General features: G+C 37.2%; 1 protein-coding gene across 3 annotated transcripts; it reads left to right on the forward strand.

The window, feature by feature from the left end:
- Nucleotides 1-67: 67 nt before the first annotated feature.
- On the forward strand, nt 68-16,765 carry WASHC3 (WASH complex subunit 3). Of its 3 annotated transcripts, none has more exons than XM_033058760.1 (7): nt 68-177; nt 1,632-1,730; nt 3,912-3,977; nt 5,237-5,365; nt 6,904-7,014; nt 11,211-11,275; nt 15,038-16,765. In XM_033058760.1, exons 1-7 carry the CDS (start codon nt 127-129, stop codon nt 15,120-15,122), a joined length of 606 nt encoding a protein of 201 aa, XP_032914651.1. In that variant the 5' UTR covers nt 68-126; the 3' UTR covers nt 15,123-16,765. The 3 variants fall into 3 exon arrangements, with proteins under 3 accessions (XP_032914651.1, XP_032914652.1, XP_032914653.1); XM_033058761.1 differs by having other exon boundaries at nt 6,907-7,014; XM_033058762.1 differs by lacking the exon at nt 11,211-11,275.
- Nucleotides 16,766-17,064: the final 299 nt, after the last annotated feature.

A 17,064-nucleotide genomic window follows, 5' to 3' on the forward strand; every position in this document is an offset into this window, starting at 1 on the left:
ACTGCGTTTCCCAGGAGGCAGCGCGGGGCAGCCCCGCCCCGCGGCGCTCGGGGTTCGTTTCCGGGCCGAGGCTGCGGAGCGCGGCCGAGCTGCGGATCGGGGCTGCGCCCGCCGCGGCCCGCGGGCATGGACGAGGACGGGCTGCCCATCGTGGGCTCCGGCATTGACCTCACCAAGGTACGGGCTGCGCTCGCCGGCGCTCCGCGGCTGCCGCTCCTCCTGCCCGGTGTGGCTGCGCTGGCCCCGGTGCTGGGCGAGCCCCGCGGCCGCGGGCATGGCGAGCTCCCCGTGCGCTGGCGTGCCTCCCTCGGCCCCGGGAGCGAGCGGGCTCTGCTCCTTTCCTGCGTCGCCAGCTGTTCTCCAGAGGCGTTTTGCTGCAAGTTCTATGATAACGTTGTATTAAAAAACTAAACCGTTTCAAACATCCATCTGGAAGGCAAATCCCGTACAAAACTGTTTATTCATTTCTTTTAATGCTGCAGAAACTTTCTTTTTAAACTTAGTTTCCTCAGTACAGGGCACAGGACAGTTCCAATGGACCCAATGATTCTTCCATGCTCTGTGCTACCGCGCAGATTTTTGCTAAGGTCATAAGCACTGCTTGGCAAATTTTGGAACCACAGAACTGAACTTCAGCAGGTGCTGTTGGACAGGTGAAAAGGCTGAAGGCTCGAGATAGTAGCAATAAATGTCTCACAAAAAGTCAAGATGTTTTGAGATGGCCATAGTGAATTGTATACTGAATGCACTGATGAATCAGCGACAAAGAAGAGGCGAAGACCAGAGAGTCACTATATTCACAAAAAAAAGTGCAGCAGAATCTTGGCTCCCAATAATATTGTTTGTAAATCTTCCACTTAAATCAGTTACAATTTCATAGGCTGATTTCCCGAGGTTAAACCTTAAAGGAATTGTCCAAGGTAATCAACCCTGAGGCACTAAATTTTAGACATAAACTTTGGTGTGTAAGTTCCTGATTCCAGTCTTCTGTAATGGCTTCAATAAAAATGCCTACTCTGTGTCACATTATGACCGCTGTTCTTTTTTGAAAACCTAAGATTCTACATATTAGTCTGAAAAGAATGTGAGCATTGAAAATGATGTGGAGGATAATTGTTGGTAATTTTAGGGTAGTCTAGACTTGCAAATGAGAACCAGTAGGTAGCCACTAAATACTTAGACAACAACATCACTACACTTTAGTTTTGGTCATGGTGTTAGTTGTAACTGCATATTAATATGGCTGGTCATGTTTGCTTTTCCTTCTTAAACTCCTCACTGTTTTTAAAAAACATTAACACTGATTTTCAGGAATATTCACAATTTCATCTAAAGGTGTTTTCTTTAAGATAACAATCCTTCGTTTCTTGGGTCTTGTTGCCTTTTCTATGAGTCCTGTGAATCCTGAGAGCTGTCATCATGTTAGTAGATTTTTAGTGGCAAAGGATTTGTATGAATGCATGTATGTGTTAGAAATGGTTTGTGTATGTATGCATTCATATCAGGCACACTTAAGACAGATTTCCAAATAATTTCGTCTAGAAATGTGCATTTTTTAAACTGATATTTCAGTCCAAATGTGAAAATTGACACGGATGTATAACCTAGTTTTCTTATATTTTTTAATGCAGGTTCCTGCTATTCAGCAGAAAAGAACTGTGGCATTTCTAAACCAGTTTGTGGTTCACACAGTGCAGTTTCTCAACCGCTTTTCTACTGTTTGTGAAGAGGTATGTTTATTGCTTCCCCAGTTGTCCCTTTATACAAATTTTAAAATTAAAAAAATGGGAATCATTAATTTAAATATTTTTTATGCAGTAATACTGGTAGTTTAAACCAAAAAGTGTTCAAGGTTCCTCTTGCATAAGTGCTTAAGACAGAATTTCTCCCCAAGGGATCCATGTAAACTCCTGATTGTGCCACACTCAGTCCTGTTTCCTTAAACTTTTGCATTTGGCACAATCCTTGAACTTTTTGATATAGGGAATTTAATCTGAGCAGCTTCATCTCTGACTTTTATCTTGTTATGGAAGAAGGATGACATGTTCTTGTGGTGCATCAAAACTTACTTTCAGATTTTATCACCCTTAATTTAAAACAGTGATACACTAAGCCCTGAATGTAAATAGTTTTTATGTTGAAAAAATGAGATTTTTGGCAAGTGATTAGTATAAACTTCATTTTCCTGTAAAAAAAGAGAGAAAAATAAAAGTATTTAGGATTAGTAAGTTTATGTGATGACATTAGAGTCAAAGGAAATACACCAGACTGACAAGATCAGAATTATCCACAGGACAAGAGTTCTCCTTGTAAAAAGGGTGTTTTCTAATGTGGCTTTGAGTGTAACCTTCTTGTCTTTAGACGTTTTTTGTAATTTTTCATTGGTTTATTCAGTTAAGAATGCTATACAGCTCTAGCCAGCTAGGGCAGCAGTCAAATCCAATTAGACTAAGCCATGTAATCTGAGAAATTATGTTATTTGTTGGTGAAGTTTAGAGCCAGACCCGTGACAAGTATAAAATTTGGCTATGTGAATATATGGAGCTTCAGAGGAAGAAAAGTCATTTTTCCTAGGTTTTCAAACTTCTTGTAACTTGATAGCTGGGGCAGTGTAACCACCTCTTGATGCTGTTGTCAGTTGTCCAAAATGCAGTTGTCACCTGATCTCAGTATTCCCTCTTCCATGGGCCCTATGGAAATCAGAGCACGTATATTTAAAGCCACCTTGAGCAAGCAGCAGCACTGTGAAGTCTGCCTAATAAAACAGTTATTAGTTAACCAAAATGTGTTGTTACCCAAGAGACTAAATAGTTATTTTATATACTCCTTGAGAAGATTTTCAGAAGTGTTTTTAATGTGAAAGGTTGCGGTATAAGTCAACAGAAGCCAAGAAACTCAAAATCAGGGCTGACACCATCCTTAACTCTGAATTTTTTGGCTCTTGTCTAGTCAAATAGACCCATAAAATTGCATAATTGTCTTTGGTATATCTTTCCTCCCCCGTATCCAGTTAAATGTAGGACACACAGTTCCTTCCAATAGGAACTGACTCCTCTTCATGAACAAAGGACCATCTGTAAACAAGTCAGTGCTCTATCCAAAAAGACTAACTCCTGTCAGTCTCCTTCTACTTTTTCTAGCACATTGGCAGAACTGCCATTTTCGTAGGGTGTTAAAGTTCTGCTTCAGAGCCAGGCAGAATCTTGCCAAGGTGCCAGAAAGCTGTCAGAATGGTACATATCTGCCAGCCAGCACTCTAGCCAACTTCACTTGGACAGGTCTGGTGGAGTATGGTAGTGATTAGCTAAAAGACTGGCAGTTCTTATGGAGTAATTTAGAAAAACTTAAGTTGTATTTAAAAAAAAAAAAACAGTCAAAATTTGATTGAGATGCACCTGGAGCATATAAAGTGTCTGGTTAGTTCTGATTCATTGTCGTTTTTAACTGTATAGGACTTTGAGTCACCTGCTGTGTTAATTATCAGATTTTTCTCTTTGTATTTGCTCAGTTACATACACCCAGATCATCTCTTTTCATCTTCCACATTTGGGAAGAGCTTTGAAGAAAGATCTTTTGGTAACTGGGAGAGTACAATGCATCTACCATTATTCTCCAGTTACCCTATTTACTTTGGCTTGCTTTTGTACATAGTCTGTCTTCATTGCTATCATTATATGGGAAAACCAACTGCAGAGTAAGTTTGTTTAAAATTTGAAATTTACAGTAGCTACTGTATTAAAAAGGGTTGTCATTGCTTCATTTATTTCATAATGTGATAATTTCATTAACACTGTACTCTGCCTTCAGCAGGGAGAAGACAAAAGAGATTTTTTAAACTAGATGCAAACTGTTTCATATATGTATAAGTGCATAGGGGAGTGTTTTCACATCGTGGTTGTTTTCTGTTCTAGAAATTGTCAGCACTCTCTCTCCGTATCCAACAAATTGAAACCACACTCAATATTCTGGATGCAAAGGTTTGTATGGACAAAGACTTCATCTTCCAACAGTGACAGCCTACTAGGTTATGTGAACTGGCTTCCTTTTTACAGTCTGAATTGAGCGAACAAGTTTTCATAAATTATTTGAATGAGCTAATATAAAATCCTGATATCAAAAATTCTCTCATGCCTTGCTACTTATACTGTGTAAGATTTGAATATGTAGTTGGTACAGAAGAAAGGGACCAGCAGTACCTAGTGGAGAAATTGAGTTTGTTAAGCTTGTGTAACAGGAAAGGAACACTTTTTGCCATACAAACTCTAGTAGGGAAATTCTTACCCCCTTTATAAAACAAAAATATCTTTACATACTTTTATAGCATCTTTGTATGTTGCTGGACTGTAAGGACTTCAGCTGATATAAGATAGAAGCCTTGTAAATCTTTTGATATTGGAATGTGACCTGAACTGGATCTAAACTAATGCAAATGTGTTTGATTTATCTTTAAAGAAGAAATGACAAAATTATATAATCTGTGGTCTTATATAGGAAACATAGTATATCATTTACTAGAAGAAAAAAACCAACAAAATCCCAAAGTCAATAAATCACCAAATATAAAATTTTAACAAGTTCTTTCAATAATGATGGAGGCAATTTTGGTTGGTTTTTCTGGGAGCAAGAATGGGATGTTTTGAAAGTCTTCATTAAGATCTTTGTGGGGAAAAATATTGTAATAATACAGAGCTTACTAACTCTTATTTATTTCAAAACATTTAAGATTGATCCAAATTAATGATTTTTGCAGAATTCTTCATGTTGAATAGCTTTTTCTTCAAATAGATATGTGGTGGGTTTAATATCCACTCACAGCATTTCCTTAAAAAAAAGTGAAATATGTAGAAAATTGAAAAATTTGTAACCAGTCTCCCTCCCATCTGTTAGGTGATAGAGCTGTTCTTGCCATGATTTCTTTCACTGTAGGGGAAGTAACAGAGATTGCATGGCTCTTGTGTGGTTGATAAGTGCAGTAGCAAAATGCTGGGAAGGTGTGGAAGCCTTTCCTGCTCTGCAACCCTGTTTTTACAGCGAAAGTTTCTATTGTAGAAGGCAACTGAATAGAAAGATTTTTTATTCCCAATCAAAATACCAAAACTAGGGGCAAAAAGTTACAATTTTGTAAATTGTAAAACCTACCTGGACAATAAGTGGCAAGCAGCGTGCTGCAGATTTTGTTGTACATGTAGCCTTATGAAGTGCTCATTGCTTATTTGATGATGGGTTTTGCATTCAGTTATCCTCAATTCCTGGCCTAGAAGATGTCAAATTTGAAGTGTCCAGTGCAAATGTGAACAGTGTTACAAATGGTCCTTTGGCACAGGCTGCTACAGATCAACAGACAGCTGGATCACCTCAGTCTGGAGTAAGTAATGAAGCATAACTCATACCTTGAAGGAATGGAGCTCTGCAGGTCAAGTTTTTAATGTCATTTGAAGTAGATAGAATAAACAAGAAGTGAACCATCAACTGTAAAAGTCTAAAACTAGTCTAAGTCTAAGGCACTGTTTCAACAAGTGACTTAAAAAAGGCTATATGCTTTCTCAACTATGTGACTTAAACAATTAGAACGAACTCAAATCTAATGCTAAATTTCTCCTTCATCTTCTTCAATCACACTTAAATATGAACATGAATTACATCAGGGGCTGGGAAGGTCATGAATGAAAACAGCAGTTCAAATCACATCATTGCAACTCTTTTCTCCTTTCTTCAGAATGAGCTTTTGGCTCAAATTGGAATTTCTGGCATTCTTTATTCTAAAGAATTTATTACATTGAAGGTTTTCTGTATATTATTCTCCATGTACAGAAAATGCCAGCTTATTACAAGCAATCAGCATTAAGGTACTATCCCTGCAGCTTTTTGCCATTTTGGGGAGTTTAATGTGTGTGGTTGGTTGATTTTTTAAACCCAGATGTGGAAATCCCATGATCACCAGTTAACTAAGTGAGGCTTTCTGGCCCATTTGTAGATTGAGTTCTTTTCCTGGTTTCCTCTTACAGTTTCTTCTCATGGAATCCTCAATTGTGATCTCTGTTCATTCTCTTATCTGGTGGAAATTGCTGTGGAGAAGCAGTAGCTGGAGCACTTTGCTGCTTTTGCCTACCTGTCAAAGATTGTAACTCTGATTTGCAGGCAGCAACAGAGGAGACAGTGGACAGCATTGTGTGTTCCAGCCACATTACAGAATGACTCACCATGAGTTCATTTTCTTTAAAATATTCCTCCTCTCAAATATTAAAATACATAAAGTATATTTAAGTATATGAAGTTCATATATTTCTGAAAGAATGTTCCCAATACTGCTTTCAAGTGATTAGTTTTGTAGAAAAAATAGTTTTCTGGTTCCTTTCAATAGTACTAGAACTTCTTGTCATTTTTCATTTCATTTAAATTAAACACATTCAAGGAATCTTTGATTTCATTACATTATCCTTTAAGAGATTTTATGCTCAAAAGTACAGTTTAGAAGTTCCATGATTTGTATGAAACCTTATTCAGGGAGTCAAATATTTTGAGGAAAAAAGGCATTGGAGTACTGGAGGGTATTTATAGATATATTCCTTATAAATATTTTTTTATAAAAAGACCGTTTACATTTGGTAATGTGTTACTCATTAAATACAACTTAACAGAGTTATCAGGGGCTTTTTGGTTTTTTATGTGTTGTTCAGTAATTTAAGATTGTATCTAAAAGTAGAAAGACACAGAACAGTAAAAGAGCTGGATTTTGTGATTTCATACATCCAGGAAAGCTCAAATTTTGTGAATGTAGATCAGAATAATCTTGGTGAAGAAGAGTTGCATATTACCCTAAAATACCCAGTTTTGTGGATTAGAATCTCTCAATGGGCGTGTTGTGTATCTCTAACCACTAAAGAGTTTGTTCTTCACATACAGCAGAACAATGCACAAGAAGAAGGGTTACAGAAAACGGAGGTGGTAACAGAAAATGTCATAACTGTGGCCAAGGATCCAAGATATGCCAGATATCTCAAAATGGTGCAAGTGGTAAGTTGGTTCTCGTGTCATTCTTTGGCTAGGATGTTAATTTTTGGTGGAATGTACCACATGGCTGTAAAGTGAACCTTAAATGTCTGAAAACATATATTGCAAGAATGTTCTTTAGGGTAGGATAACATCACAATATTCTAGCATATCTTCTCTAATAAATGAATTAATGTGACATATTCCCTCAGACAGCTTCTGGCAAGATCTTTCCACAAAATTCTGCTGGTAGACTTGTGAACTGAAAGTGTGAAATGTGTAAATGCAAAGTGATACTAGCCAGAGGCAGAGAAGATGCCACTGAACTTGGAATTGTCCTGGCAAATTGGAGTCATTCCCTGCATACAGACTGATTACAGTCTGAATTCACTGTAGGGTACCAAATACAGCTTTGCAGGTACATCTAGAAGAAGAGTACTTGATATTTCTGTAAGGACCAAAATAGAGATTACTTTGCTATCTGATTCCACTCCAGTTTCCTGTTATTCATGATGCAGGTTTTGTTTACATCTTTATCTGTGGTCTGTGCTACAGGTAAATAGGAAATAAATTATTGTAATCTCAATATTAACATGTGTGCAATATAATGAAGGAATGAGAAGGTGAATGGGAGACTATTTGTGATATTTTTAAGAGATTGTTTCACATTCACAAACTTAAAAATGAGATGGGAAGCAAAGAGTTAATTTCAATTTCTTTTCAATTTGTTGGTGGAAATTTTCCTCTAAAATATATATTAGTATTCTGGAAAGTATGACTATGTCATAGTATTAATGAAATATTGCTAATGTTAAAACTAACTTCATGGTTTCGCTCAGTTTTCGGAGAAATTGTTACAACTAGTCTGCTTCATCCCTTGAATGATGTTCCAGACCTTATTCTTCACTTGAATCACAAATCGTCATTTTATGGGTTGCTTATTACAAACCATTTGGAAGACCTAGCAGTGGGATAGTAGCAGAGAGTAGAACACTATGTTACTGTATTGATTTAATGCCAGACTTCAAAGTGGATTTGAAAGTTCTGGATGGTCTAATTACTTTGATTTTTTTTTTTTTTTTTTTTTTTTGTAACCACTAGAGGAGTGAGATCTCACTTTCCACATTTCTCATGTGTACTGGCAGTTCCTGGTAACACCTCTGCCAGTTGTAAACAGTGTGGTAGGAAAGTCAAACTAACATACTACAAATTAATGTGTATTTTTGTGTTTGCCAGACTTATTTCCTTGTCCGGTCGAGTATTTCAGTTAGTGTCATTTATTTGTCCAAATTAAGTTTCTAGCTGAGGATTTGTTTGAACAGATAATTTATTTATTACTCACAATGTTTGTAGTATAAAAGAGCACCATTCTACACTAAAAGTATCTCTTCTGTGAAATTGTGACAAACTCATTTTGGTGGAGTGCAGTTGAGGATACGAAATTCTTAATTTTTAAAATTTGCAACACTATTCCAAGAAATCATACAAAATCAGTACCATATTTACAGATTAAAATTTAGTAAAGCATGAAAGGTAAAGTACAGTAATTTCACGATTATAAACCACACTGAGTATAAGCCGCACTTCCGGGTGTCGGCAACTTTTCGTTCTTTGTCCATACGTAAGCCGCACCTGATTATAAGCCGCAATACAGAGTGTGATAAAAGGTATCTATTCTATCACCATCTGTTGAGGGTGGGGGCAGTGATCCTTATCTCTGTGGGAGATATTCTGCTAATGGGCCATCCATTGAAACTAGGCAGGGCATTGTTCTTTATCTTTTCACAACCCATCCTTCCTCCATGAGTCATTTTCTGCTAATGGCCCATTGAGTCCCACTGTGGGACTGATAAAATGACTTCATCCCATTGCAAGTAGCTCCAGCCAGGGGGAAGAGCCCAACATTTCTTACCAAAATAAAAACAGAGGTTTTGGGACACTAAGGGAGCCCCTTTCTCCACTGGACTCCAGAGGAAAACTGGATTTCTCCACATCACCACTGGACCTCCAGAGGGAAACTGCACCTTCTACAGGAGCACTGCTGAATCACATCTGTCACTGTAGGAGGATGCAGCCACCATTTAATGGGACTGCTACCAACACCCTGCCTGACAGGGTGTCAGGTTGTACTCTGTCAGGGTTTGGAGTTTGTTTCTTTGTAGTACTGTATTTCTATTTTAATTTCCCTAGTAAAGAACTGTTATTCCTAATTCCCATATTTTTGCCTGAAAGCACCTTGATTTCAAAATTGCAATAATTTGGAGGGAGGGGGTTTACATTCTCCATTTCAAAGAGAAGCTTCTGCCTTTCTTAGCAGACACTTGTCCTCCAAACTAAAACAGCAACTTTTCGTTTTTTATCCGTATATAAGCCGCACCTGATTGTAAGCCGTACTTTGGGTTTGGGCCAAAATTTTTGTAAAAATGGTGCAGCTTATAATCGTGAAATTACTGTATTTGTAATACCTTGATTGTATCATAAACTGATGTAGGTACAATCTTAATCGTTTCCCTTCAGATAAGAAGTCTAAAAGGGCATTTTGATTAAACTTCAGATTAGGTTTGTGAATCTAGGCTGTGTGAGGGTAGTGAGAGGATTTTTTTCTCGCAGATTTTAATGCACACAATGTTGGAATAAAATATACTTCAAGTGTGAACATAAATCCAATCCATTCTTAGAAGTCCTATACCAAGTTTTATTTAACTATATACCATATAACCATATTTGATCATTTTTAACCATATTTTTAACCTATACCATATTTTATTTAAATCAAATAGGAATTCTGAATTGCCTGATCTGACTCAATTCTGTTTTCACCTGGTTTGAGTTGATGCATAAACAACTCATCAGTGACTTCTGAGATGGGGCAAGTACTCTAAGAGCAGTCAAGCAGGGGAAAAGCATTAGTACAGGATGATGTGTAGACACACTGGTGCTAGAATAACTGAATTTTTAAACCGTCATGAAATACTCAAATAAATATTCAAAATATTCACCTTTATAATACATGTTAATTGTGAAGTACTGAGATTTTTTTTTTATTTCAAGCTATTACATTGCAATTATTTGAGTGACCTTTTTTGACATTATGCCTGATAGATTGCTAGAACTGTGTACCTGTGTGTGTGTGCTGTTCCACAGTGTTCATGCACAAGCCTTGATTGTGATTCTTCCTGTCGAACTGTCACTAGAATCACATCTTTCTCTTGAACATTAGTCATGGCTGCCCTTTATTTTAGCACTATTTTACTTGCTTTTGGACAAAAGATACTAGTCCTACACCACTTTTCATTTAGAATTTCTGAGACCTTTCAAATCAGAAATTGTATTATGGGTTTTTTTCCCCATATCCTATATTAGCATGGAGTGATCCAGATAGTATTTCTGATGTTTTCCAACAAGAGATGGCAAAGCAACAAGTTGCCTATGAGCAACTCTAGTGGAAACATAGAAGCAGTTTGTTTCAATGTATCGCCTGAGAGGACGTGGTCTTGCATATGTGATCCAAGATAAGAGGATGTTTAGGTGTTGATGAGTAAAATATTAAGTGCAGAAGCTATGGAGGCACTTGCAGTGAAAGGAAGGAATTTTTTTAACACTTGCATGGTTGGCTGAAATCTGTCCACAAGTCACAGAAGATTCAAGCCTGACTGCACAAGCAGTTGTATTCAGAGAAGTCACTTTTAAATTGTGCTTCTGTTTTCATGTCCTGTTTGCCTTTTTTTCCATGCTTTTTAGACTTATCCAGTTTTTTGCACTGCCTTAAGAGATTCTTCTGGAGTGATAGCAGATGCACTTTCCTGGTTTTCCTCTCTCTTGGGTATGCCTTTAGCATGCCCAAGTCTTTCCTAGCACAGGTTCTCTTACGTTTTTGTGCTACTTTGTGCTTCCTCCACATTCTTACCCATACAGATAATTTCAGCTTCATCATTTTATCTGCATGAATTGCAAGTATATCTATCCAGTCTTGATTGTCTCCCTGCAGCTTTCTCTAGATGTTTTACTATAAATGTAAGATGGATTTAAAGGGACTTTAATCTCAATCATTTCTTGCTTCTAGGTTCATATGGATGGCAACTGAGATTATTGTTCCATGCTGTAGTTTGACAAGTGACATGCATAAATTTATACGAAAGTGGGGTTTACTTTTAGTACCTGTGTTATTTAACTCACCTGTTTCTGTCTAGTAGTTTTATATCATTCTTCCTGTTCCACAGGGTGTTCCTGTAATGGCAATACGAAACAAAATGATTTCTGAGGGGCTAAATCCAGATCTTCTTGAGTAAGTAATTTGTGGCTCCCAGTAGGGCTGCAGTGCAACTGTGTGTTTAAAAAACTTGGAAAAACATGTGCTTAGAAAAGGTTGTTCAAGGTGTTGTGAACTATAGCAGTGACAAGTTAGCATTTGACAATGTGCATTTAGCAATGAGGACTCAAATAAAAGGTCAGTAGCCATTTTCACTGCCCTGTTTAGACTATGTGGTTTTCCCCAAATTCTTGATTTCAACACTCTCAATAAGAAAATGTCATTATTGTAGAGTAGTAAGAACAAACTCAATCTTATTTTGCTGGATGCATGAGGGACCACACAGTTGTTTCCAGATTCCCTGAGTGAATGTGATATACAACTTGACTTCAAAATTGACAGTGTAAATTGAAGTCAGCAGTTTTAAATTTTGGCTGTCAGTTGAGTTAACCTGATGTGAAGACTACTAAGAATAGATAGTAATTTTCAAAGCTTCTTGTCTGGCGATTACAGTAATTTCACGATTATAAGCTGCACCATTTTGACAAAAATTTTGGCCCAAACCCGAAGTGCGGCTTATAATCAGGTGCAGCTTATATACGGACAAAGAACAAAAAGTTGCTGTTTTAGTTTGGAGGACAGGTGTCTACTGAGAAAGGCAGGAGCTTCTCTTTGAAATGGAGAATGTAAACCCCCTCCCTCCAAATTATTGCAATTTTGAAATCAAGGTGCTTTCAGGCAAAGATATGGGAATTAGGAATAACAGTTCTTTACTAGGGAAATTAAAATAGAAATACAGTACTACAAAGAAACAAACTCCAAACCCTGACAAAGCCAGAGTACAACCTGACACCCTGTCAGGCAGGGTGTTGGTAGCAGTCCCATTAAATGGTGGCTGCATCCTCCTGCAGTGACAAATGTGATTCAGTTGGAGCAGTGCTCCTGTAGAAGGTGCAGTTTCCCTCTGGAGGTCCAGTGGTGATGTGGAGAAATCCAGTTTTCCTCTGGAGTCCAGTGGAGAAAGGGGCTCCCTTAGTGTCCCAAAACCTCTGTTTTTATTTTGGTAAGAAATGCTGGGCTCTTCCCCCTGGCTGGAGCAACTTCCAATGGGATGCAGTAATTTTATCAGTCCCACAGTGGGACTCAATGGCCATTAGCAGAAAATGACTCCCTGGAGGAAGGATGGGTTGAGAAAAGATAAAGAACTATGCCCCACCTGGTTTCAATGGATGGCCCATTAGCAGAATATCTCCCACAGAGATAAGGATCACTGCCCCCTCCCTCAACAGATGGTGATAGAATAGATACCTTTTATCACACTCTGTATTGTAACGTGCGGCTTATAATCAGATGTGGCTTATGTATGGACAAAGAATGTAAAAGTTGCTGGCACGTGAAAGTGCGACTTATACTCAGTGTGGCTTATAATCCTGAAATCACTGTAATTTCAGTCTTATTTTACAGTTGACATTTAATTTAGTTCTACTGTATTATTTCAAAGAATTTGTTAAACGGATGAAAGTATAAACTTTCAGTCTTACATTATAGACACCAAAATGTTTGAAGTATTTTTGCATTCTTTTCAGAAACTGTCTGGATTTTAAAAAGTCCATTTTTCCTTTCCAGTGAAGTCGTTTTGCATTTTGTAAAGGCTTATTCTGAAACTAGCTATTTGTTAAATAAAATAAACCTGAAGGGTCATCATATGATGAGTCAGTTTTGCTCCCAGGTACTTCCTGGTCTTCATAAACCTAAAGTAGTTTTTCCTCAGTTGTTTTTCTTACTGATTGTATGAGAAATAAAAAAAGATCCTGTGCAAATTTGAGATAGGTTTGGCAGACATAGGTTTTTTATATGTGTGTTAAATGTATTGTATCTTTTGCTGTGGTTTCAAGTCCATACCTTTCCATAAATGCTGCTATTTCTTCATGTTTGGGTGATTCTTAGAGTAGATAAAATAAAAAGATAATTTTTTAAAAGGCTCTGCTTTTGGATTTTCTATTTTGTGTTAAGACAGAAACATTATTACTGTGGGTTGAAACTCACAGAATATGTTTGGTGTTAGATCTCAAAATCTACCTTCAAAGATCTGTGCAACAATAATGCTTAGTCAGATTTTCTTTAAAATGTTACTGGTTTGAAAACTGGTTAAACAAGCTAATTATTTGCCAAGGTTCATAATGTGGAACATGTTAAGGTGTCAAGGGTGATCTTTCAATTGTCTTGCTTTCTTGTATTATAGGATTCTTCTTTTATATGTATCTTGCCGTTCACACCGCATTTCTTGGGTATTATTTGTTGCTTTAGATGTGCTAATTCTCATGATACAATATTGTTTCTACACTTTCCTCTTGATTTTTCCACCTCTGTTATTGCTCCTTTCTCAAATTCCTGCAGCATTTTGTAACTGTCTGTTTTATCAAGCTTCCAATTTACATATCTTAAACTTTCATTTCTTGTTCTTCCTCTCTTGCCTGCCTTCAGTTCCAGAAGAGTTTGTCCTGGTCTCTGAACTAAAGGAATTTAGCACCATCTTCCTCTTCTTAATGAATGAGAGGTTTTGCACTGGTCTCTCCAGATCACATGTCTTTGCACAGCTCTTCTTTTTTGTCATTACTGTGGCAACAAGGAATAATATTGTGAAGTGGTATTTGCATGAGAAAGCAAATGCTTTCTTCATTTGTTTAAGAGGTGTGCAGGGGGAGGGAGAAGGCTCTTCTGCAGTTCTTTAACACACTTCTCATCTTTGCATTGAAAATGTTTAGGAACGCTTTAAAGTTAGCTTAGGGATTCCCAACAGAGAAATTATACTAAACAGAAATAATGTTGGAAAAGAAATTCTATCCCCTCAAGATGAATAAGAAAGGATGATAAATACAACTGTCAACTTAGTTTAAAATGCAATATTTTATCCAAGAGATGTTAACTGTCATACAGGAAGTGAGTTTCTCTGAATGTCATTTTCCCCCAAGTATAATTATATGTATATTTTCTACCTTGCTTTCCATCTTTATCAGGCTCTGTATTGCTTGTATGTCAGGTTCATTACATACTTAGGAGGGAGAGTCCATGGAGAGCCAGCATCTTCAGGCAGTAATGTTAGTTAGTCTTTAGATGGCTTGCTTCTCTCACCTTCATTTCCAGTAGATTTCCCAAGCAAACATATTGCCTCAGTGTTAAGATCCACCCTAAATAATCTCTTTAAAACTAAATACAAGAGGTCTGATCATTTGTAGTCAATAAAAATCCCAGGGCTGCTCTTGCATGTCAAATTTAACCCAATGTTCTAGCCAAATTCCACTCTGAGTAATTCTTTTTTGCTTCACTAAATTATCCCTGCAGTTTTAGTTGGATACAATGTTGTTCATTTCCTGTCTTATTTTTTTCATGTACTATTTACACTGCTCAATGGTGTACAGAATGTTCCTTTCAGCCCTAGAACCTCTGAAGATTGAAAAAAAATTGAAGTAATCATTATTGCCTGCTTTCAACTCTTTCTACAAGTGTTTGCCACTTCTTAATGATCTGTCATCATTTCTGATGGCATCAAAGGCGTGCATTCACATTGGTGTCTACAGAGTTTTGATGTCCAGTGAGTTACAGTTTCTAGTGTTTGCCTTTCAGCTGTAGATGAAGCAATACCACTAAGGTGTGAGTTTGTGAACCATAAACAGTTAATGTGTTAAATGTTGTGGCAATAAAGTGCCTGCAGTTGTCCTGCAAGGACGTGGTATTACGTGCTGAGCTGCTTGTGTTCTCAACTGGATTTGCAACATGGAATGTTTTTATTGCCTGCAGGACCCCAGATGCCCCTGTGCCTGCCTGGGGAGATGATGGCAAAGCAGAAGACAGCTCTGATAGTGAATCTTCATTCAGTGACTGAAGAGACTGATTCCAGCCTTTGGAAGCCTTTGTTAAGTTCTCTTGTGTTTGGAGCTTTGGCGGACAATGGTTTTATCTGATGGCGTTTTAGATCCTCTGTGTTCTCTTCTGGAAAGTTTGAACAGGCAGCGTGTTTCAGTCTGAACCCTTCCCCCATGGAAATTAATCATGAGATCCTCGCAGATTTTATGCTGCATCATGTCAGATTCATTTCTGATTCTGCTGAAATGGCTTTGTAAGGCTCTAAGAATTCCACACCTCTAAACCTCCATATCTCTAAAACTGCATTCTAGTCATTATTAGATTTTCTGTGTAACACATTTAACCTACATTGCCTTCTTTCTGCCCTATAACTTAAAGGTAAATTAACTTTCGAAAATGAAAGTTTTATCAGTTTCACTGATGAACTGTACTTTTTTTTGTCAATATCCTACATCTACAGTGATGCAACAAGAATTACAGATGTCAGCTCTCTTATGGTGGTTGCAAATCAGTGATACTCAGATTTGAGAAAAAACTAAAATACAAATGAAAAATATATTAAAACCCATTTTGTATCTATTCAATGCCGCATTAGAGTCTCTATGAAGCTGTTAAAGGAGCTCCTACTTTTGAAGGGTTGATTTATCAGGTTCAGGTTGTGGTGTTGTAGAAAGGTACAAACATGGCAAGGTTAGCTTGAAAATGACACTGGGAAAAAAGCAAGGGATTGTGAGATCATAAACGGAATCTCACTACTTGTTCACTGTTATGTGGGTCTGTTGAAACCATTTTCTGACTTCATTGGCCTCACTCAAAAGAAGCTGTGGCTGAGCAGTTTGCTTAGAATGATAAATCACCTCCAAGTTGATGCCTTTGCTGATTATTTCAACAAAGAAGCTAGAATTCAGTTTGTATAAGGATAAAAATACCGTGGCACCACTTGAGGCAGGCACTGAGGAACAATATAAAGAACTGCCTGATGTGCCCTGAAGATTCCCCTCAAAATTAATTGATGCACTCCATGACTCAAAAATGATATTTCATTAAAGAATCTTCTTTAATACAATTTGTTCCACGTGAAATCCTTCGCAATCTGTTTGAATTCGCAGATTGATGTGATTATACCAGAATGCTGTGTGCCAGGCAGTCATTAACTTTCTGGTGTTTCACATTCTTGTTGCAACCAAGAGAAGAGTAAAACTGAAGCTCCAAGTACGTAAGTTTGTTAGCCTTTATGACTGAGTAAATACCTTCTCTCTTAGTTACTTGTGCCACTTCAGTAGGTTACCTGTTTTGTTTTTTTTTTTCTGTAACTTAAGCATTGGCTCCCATTTCAGCCTAGCAAACATATTTATGCTCTCCAAAACCTATAAATCAGAGTAATGTCTAATCCCTTCAAAAGCATATATACGCGCTAGAGAATGTCTAGAGATTGTATTTCAATGACGGGTTAATTACTAATGAACACTTAAAAATTTATTTAATAGTTAACACTTGGTAAAACACAAAAATATTAACATATTAGCAATAAGTATTTCAAATGTAAATGTGATAATGTTATTTCACAATGTATATATTGAAACATTCACAACTTTTTAAAATCTATATTTGAAAACTCATTTAAGCAGTCTGTATAATAAAAGCTATAATTTGTAAACCAAAGTTGTGATTTTATTTTATTCCTGTATCTTGTTCTAAATAAGACAATGAAACTTCTTCCAAAGTCTCTTCAATTCATGTTTCTCCAAAACTGACTTTGCTGAAGTTGTATCAACCTGCTAGCATAAGGGGAGAGTTTTGGAAATTGGAGTTTGGAGTTAAAGTTAACCCATGGTGGCACTCTGGTTACAGGAGAACTGAATATCCCACAGCCACTGTTCTAAAAATGAAATTGAAGGAAGACTGAAATTAATGAGTATTTTATGTTTGTTACTTGCAGACTGACATGAACCTATGTAGGG

Source organism: Catharus ustulatus, chromosome 4 (genome assembly GCF_009819885.2).
Source record: "Catharus ustulatus isolate bCatUst1 chromosome 4, bCatUst1.pri.v2, whole genome shotgun sequence".
Lineage (NCBI taxonomy): Eukaryota > Metazoa > Chordata > Aves > Passeriformes > Turdidae > Catharus > Catharus ustulatus.

Coding starts and splice junctions, on each gene's coding strand:
- WASHC3 (XM_033058760.1), top strand. CDS start 127: ATGGACGAGGACGGGCTGCCCATCGTGGGCTCCGGCATTGACCTCACC. Junction 5,366..6,903: donor CTGGATCACCTCAGTCTGGA/GTAAGTAATGAA, acceptor CTTCACATACAG/CAGAACAATGCACAAGAAGA. Junction 7,015..11,210: donor ATCTCAAAATGGTGCAAGTG/GTAAGTTGGTTC, acceptor CCTGTTCCACAG/GGTGTTCCTGTAATGGCAAT.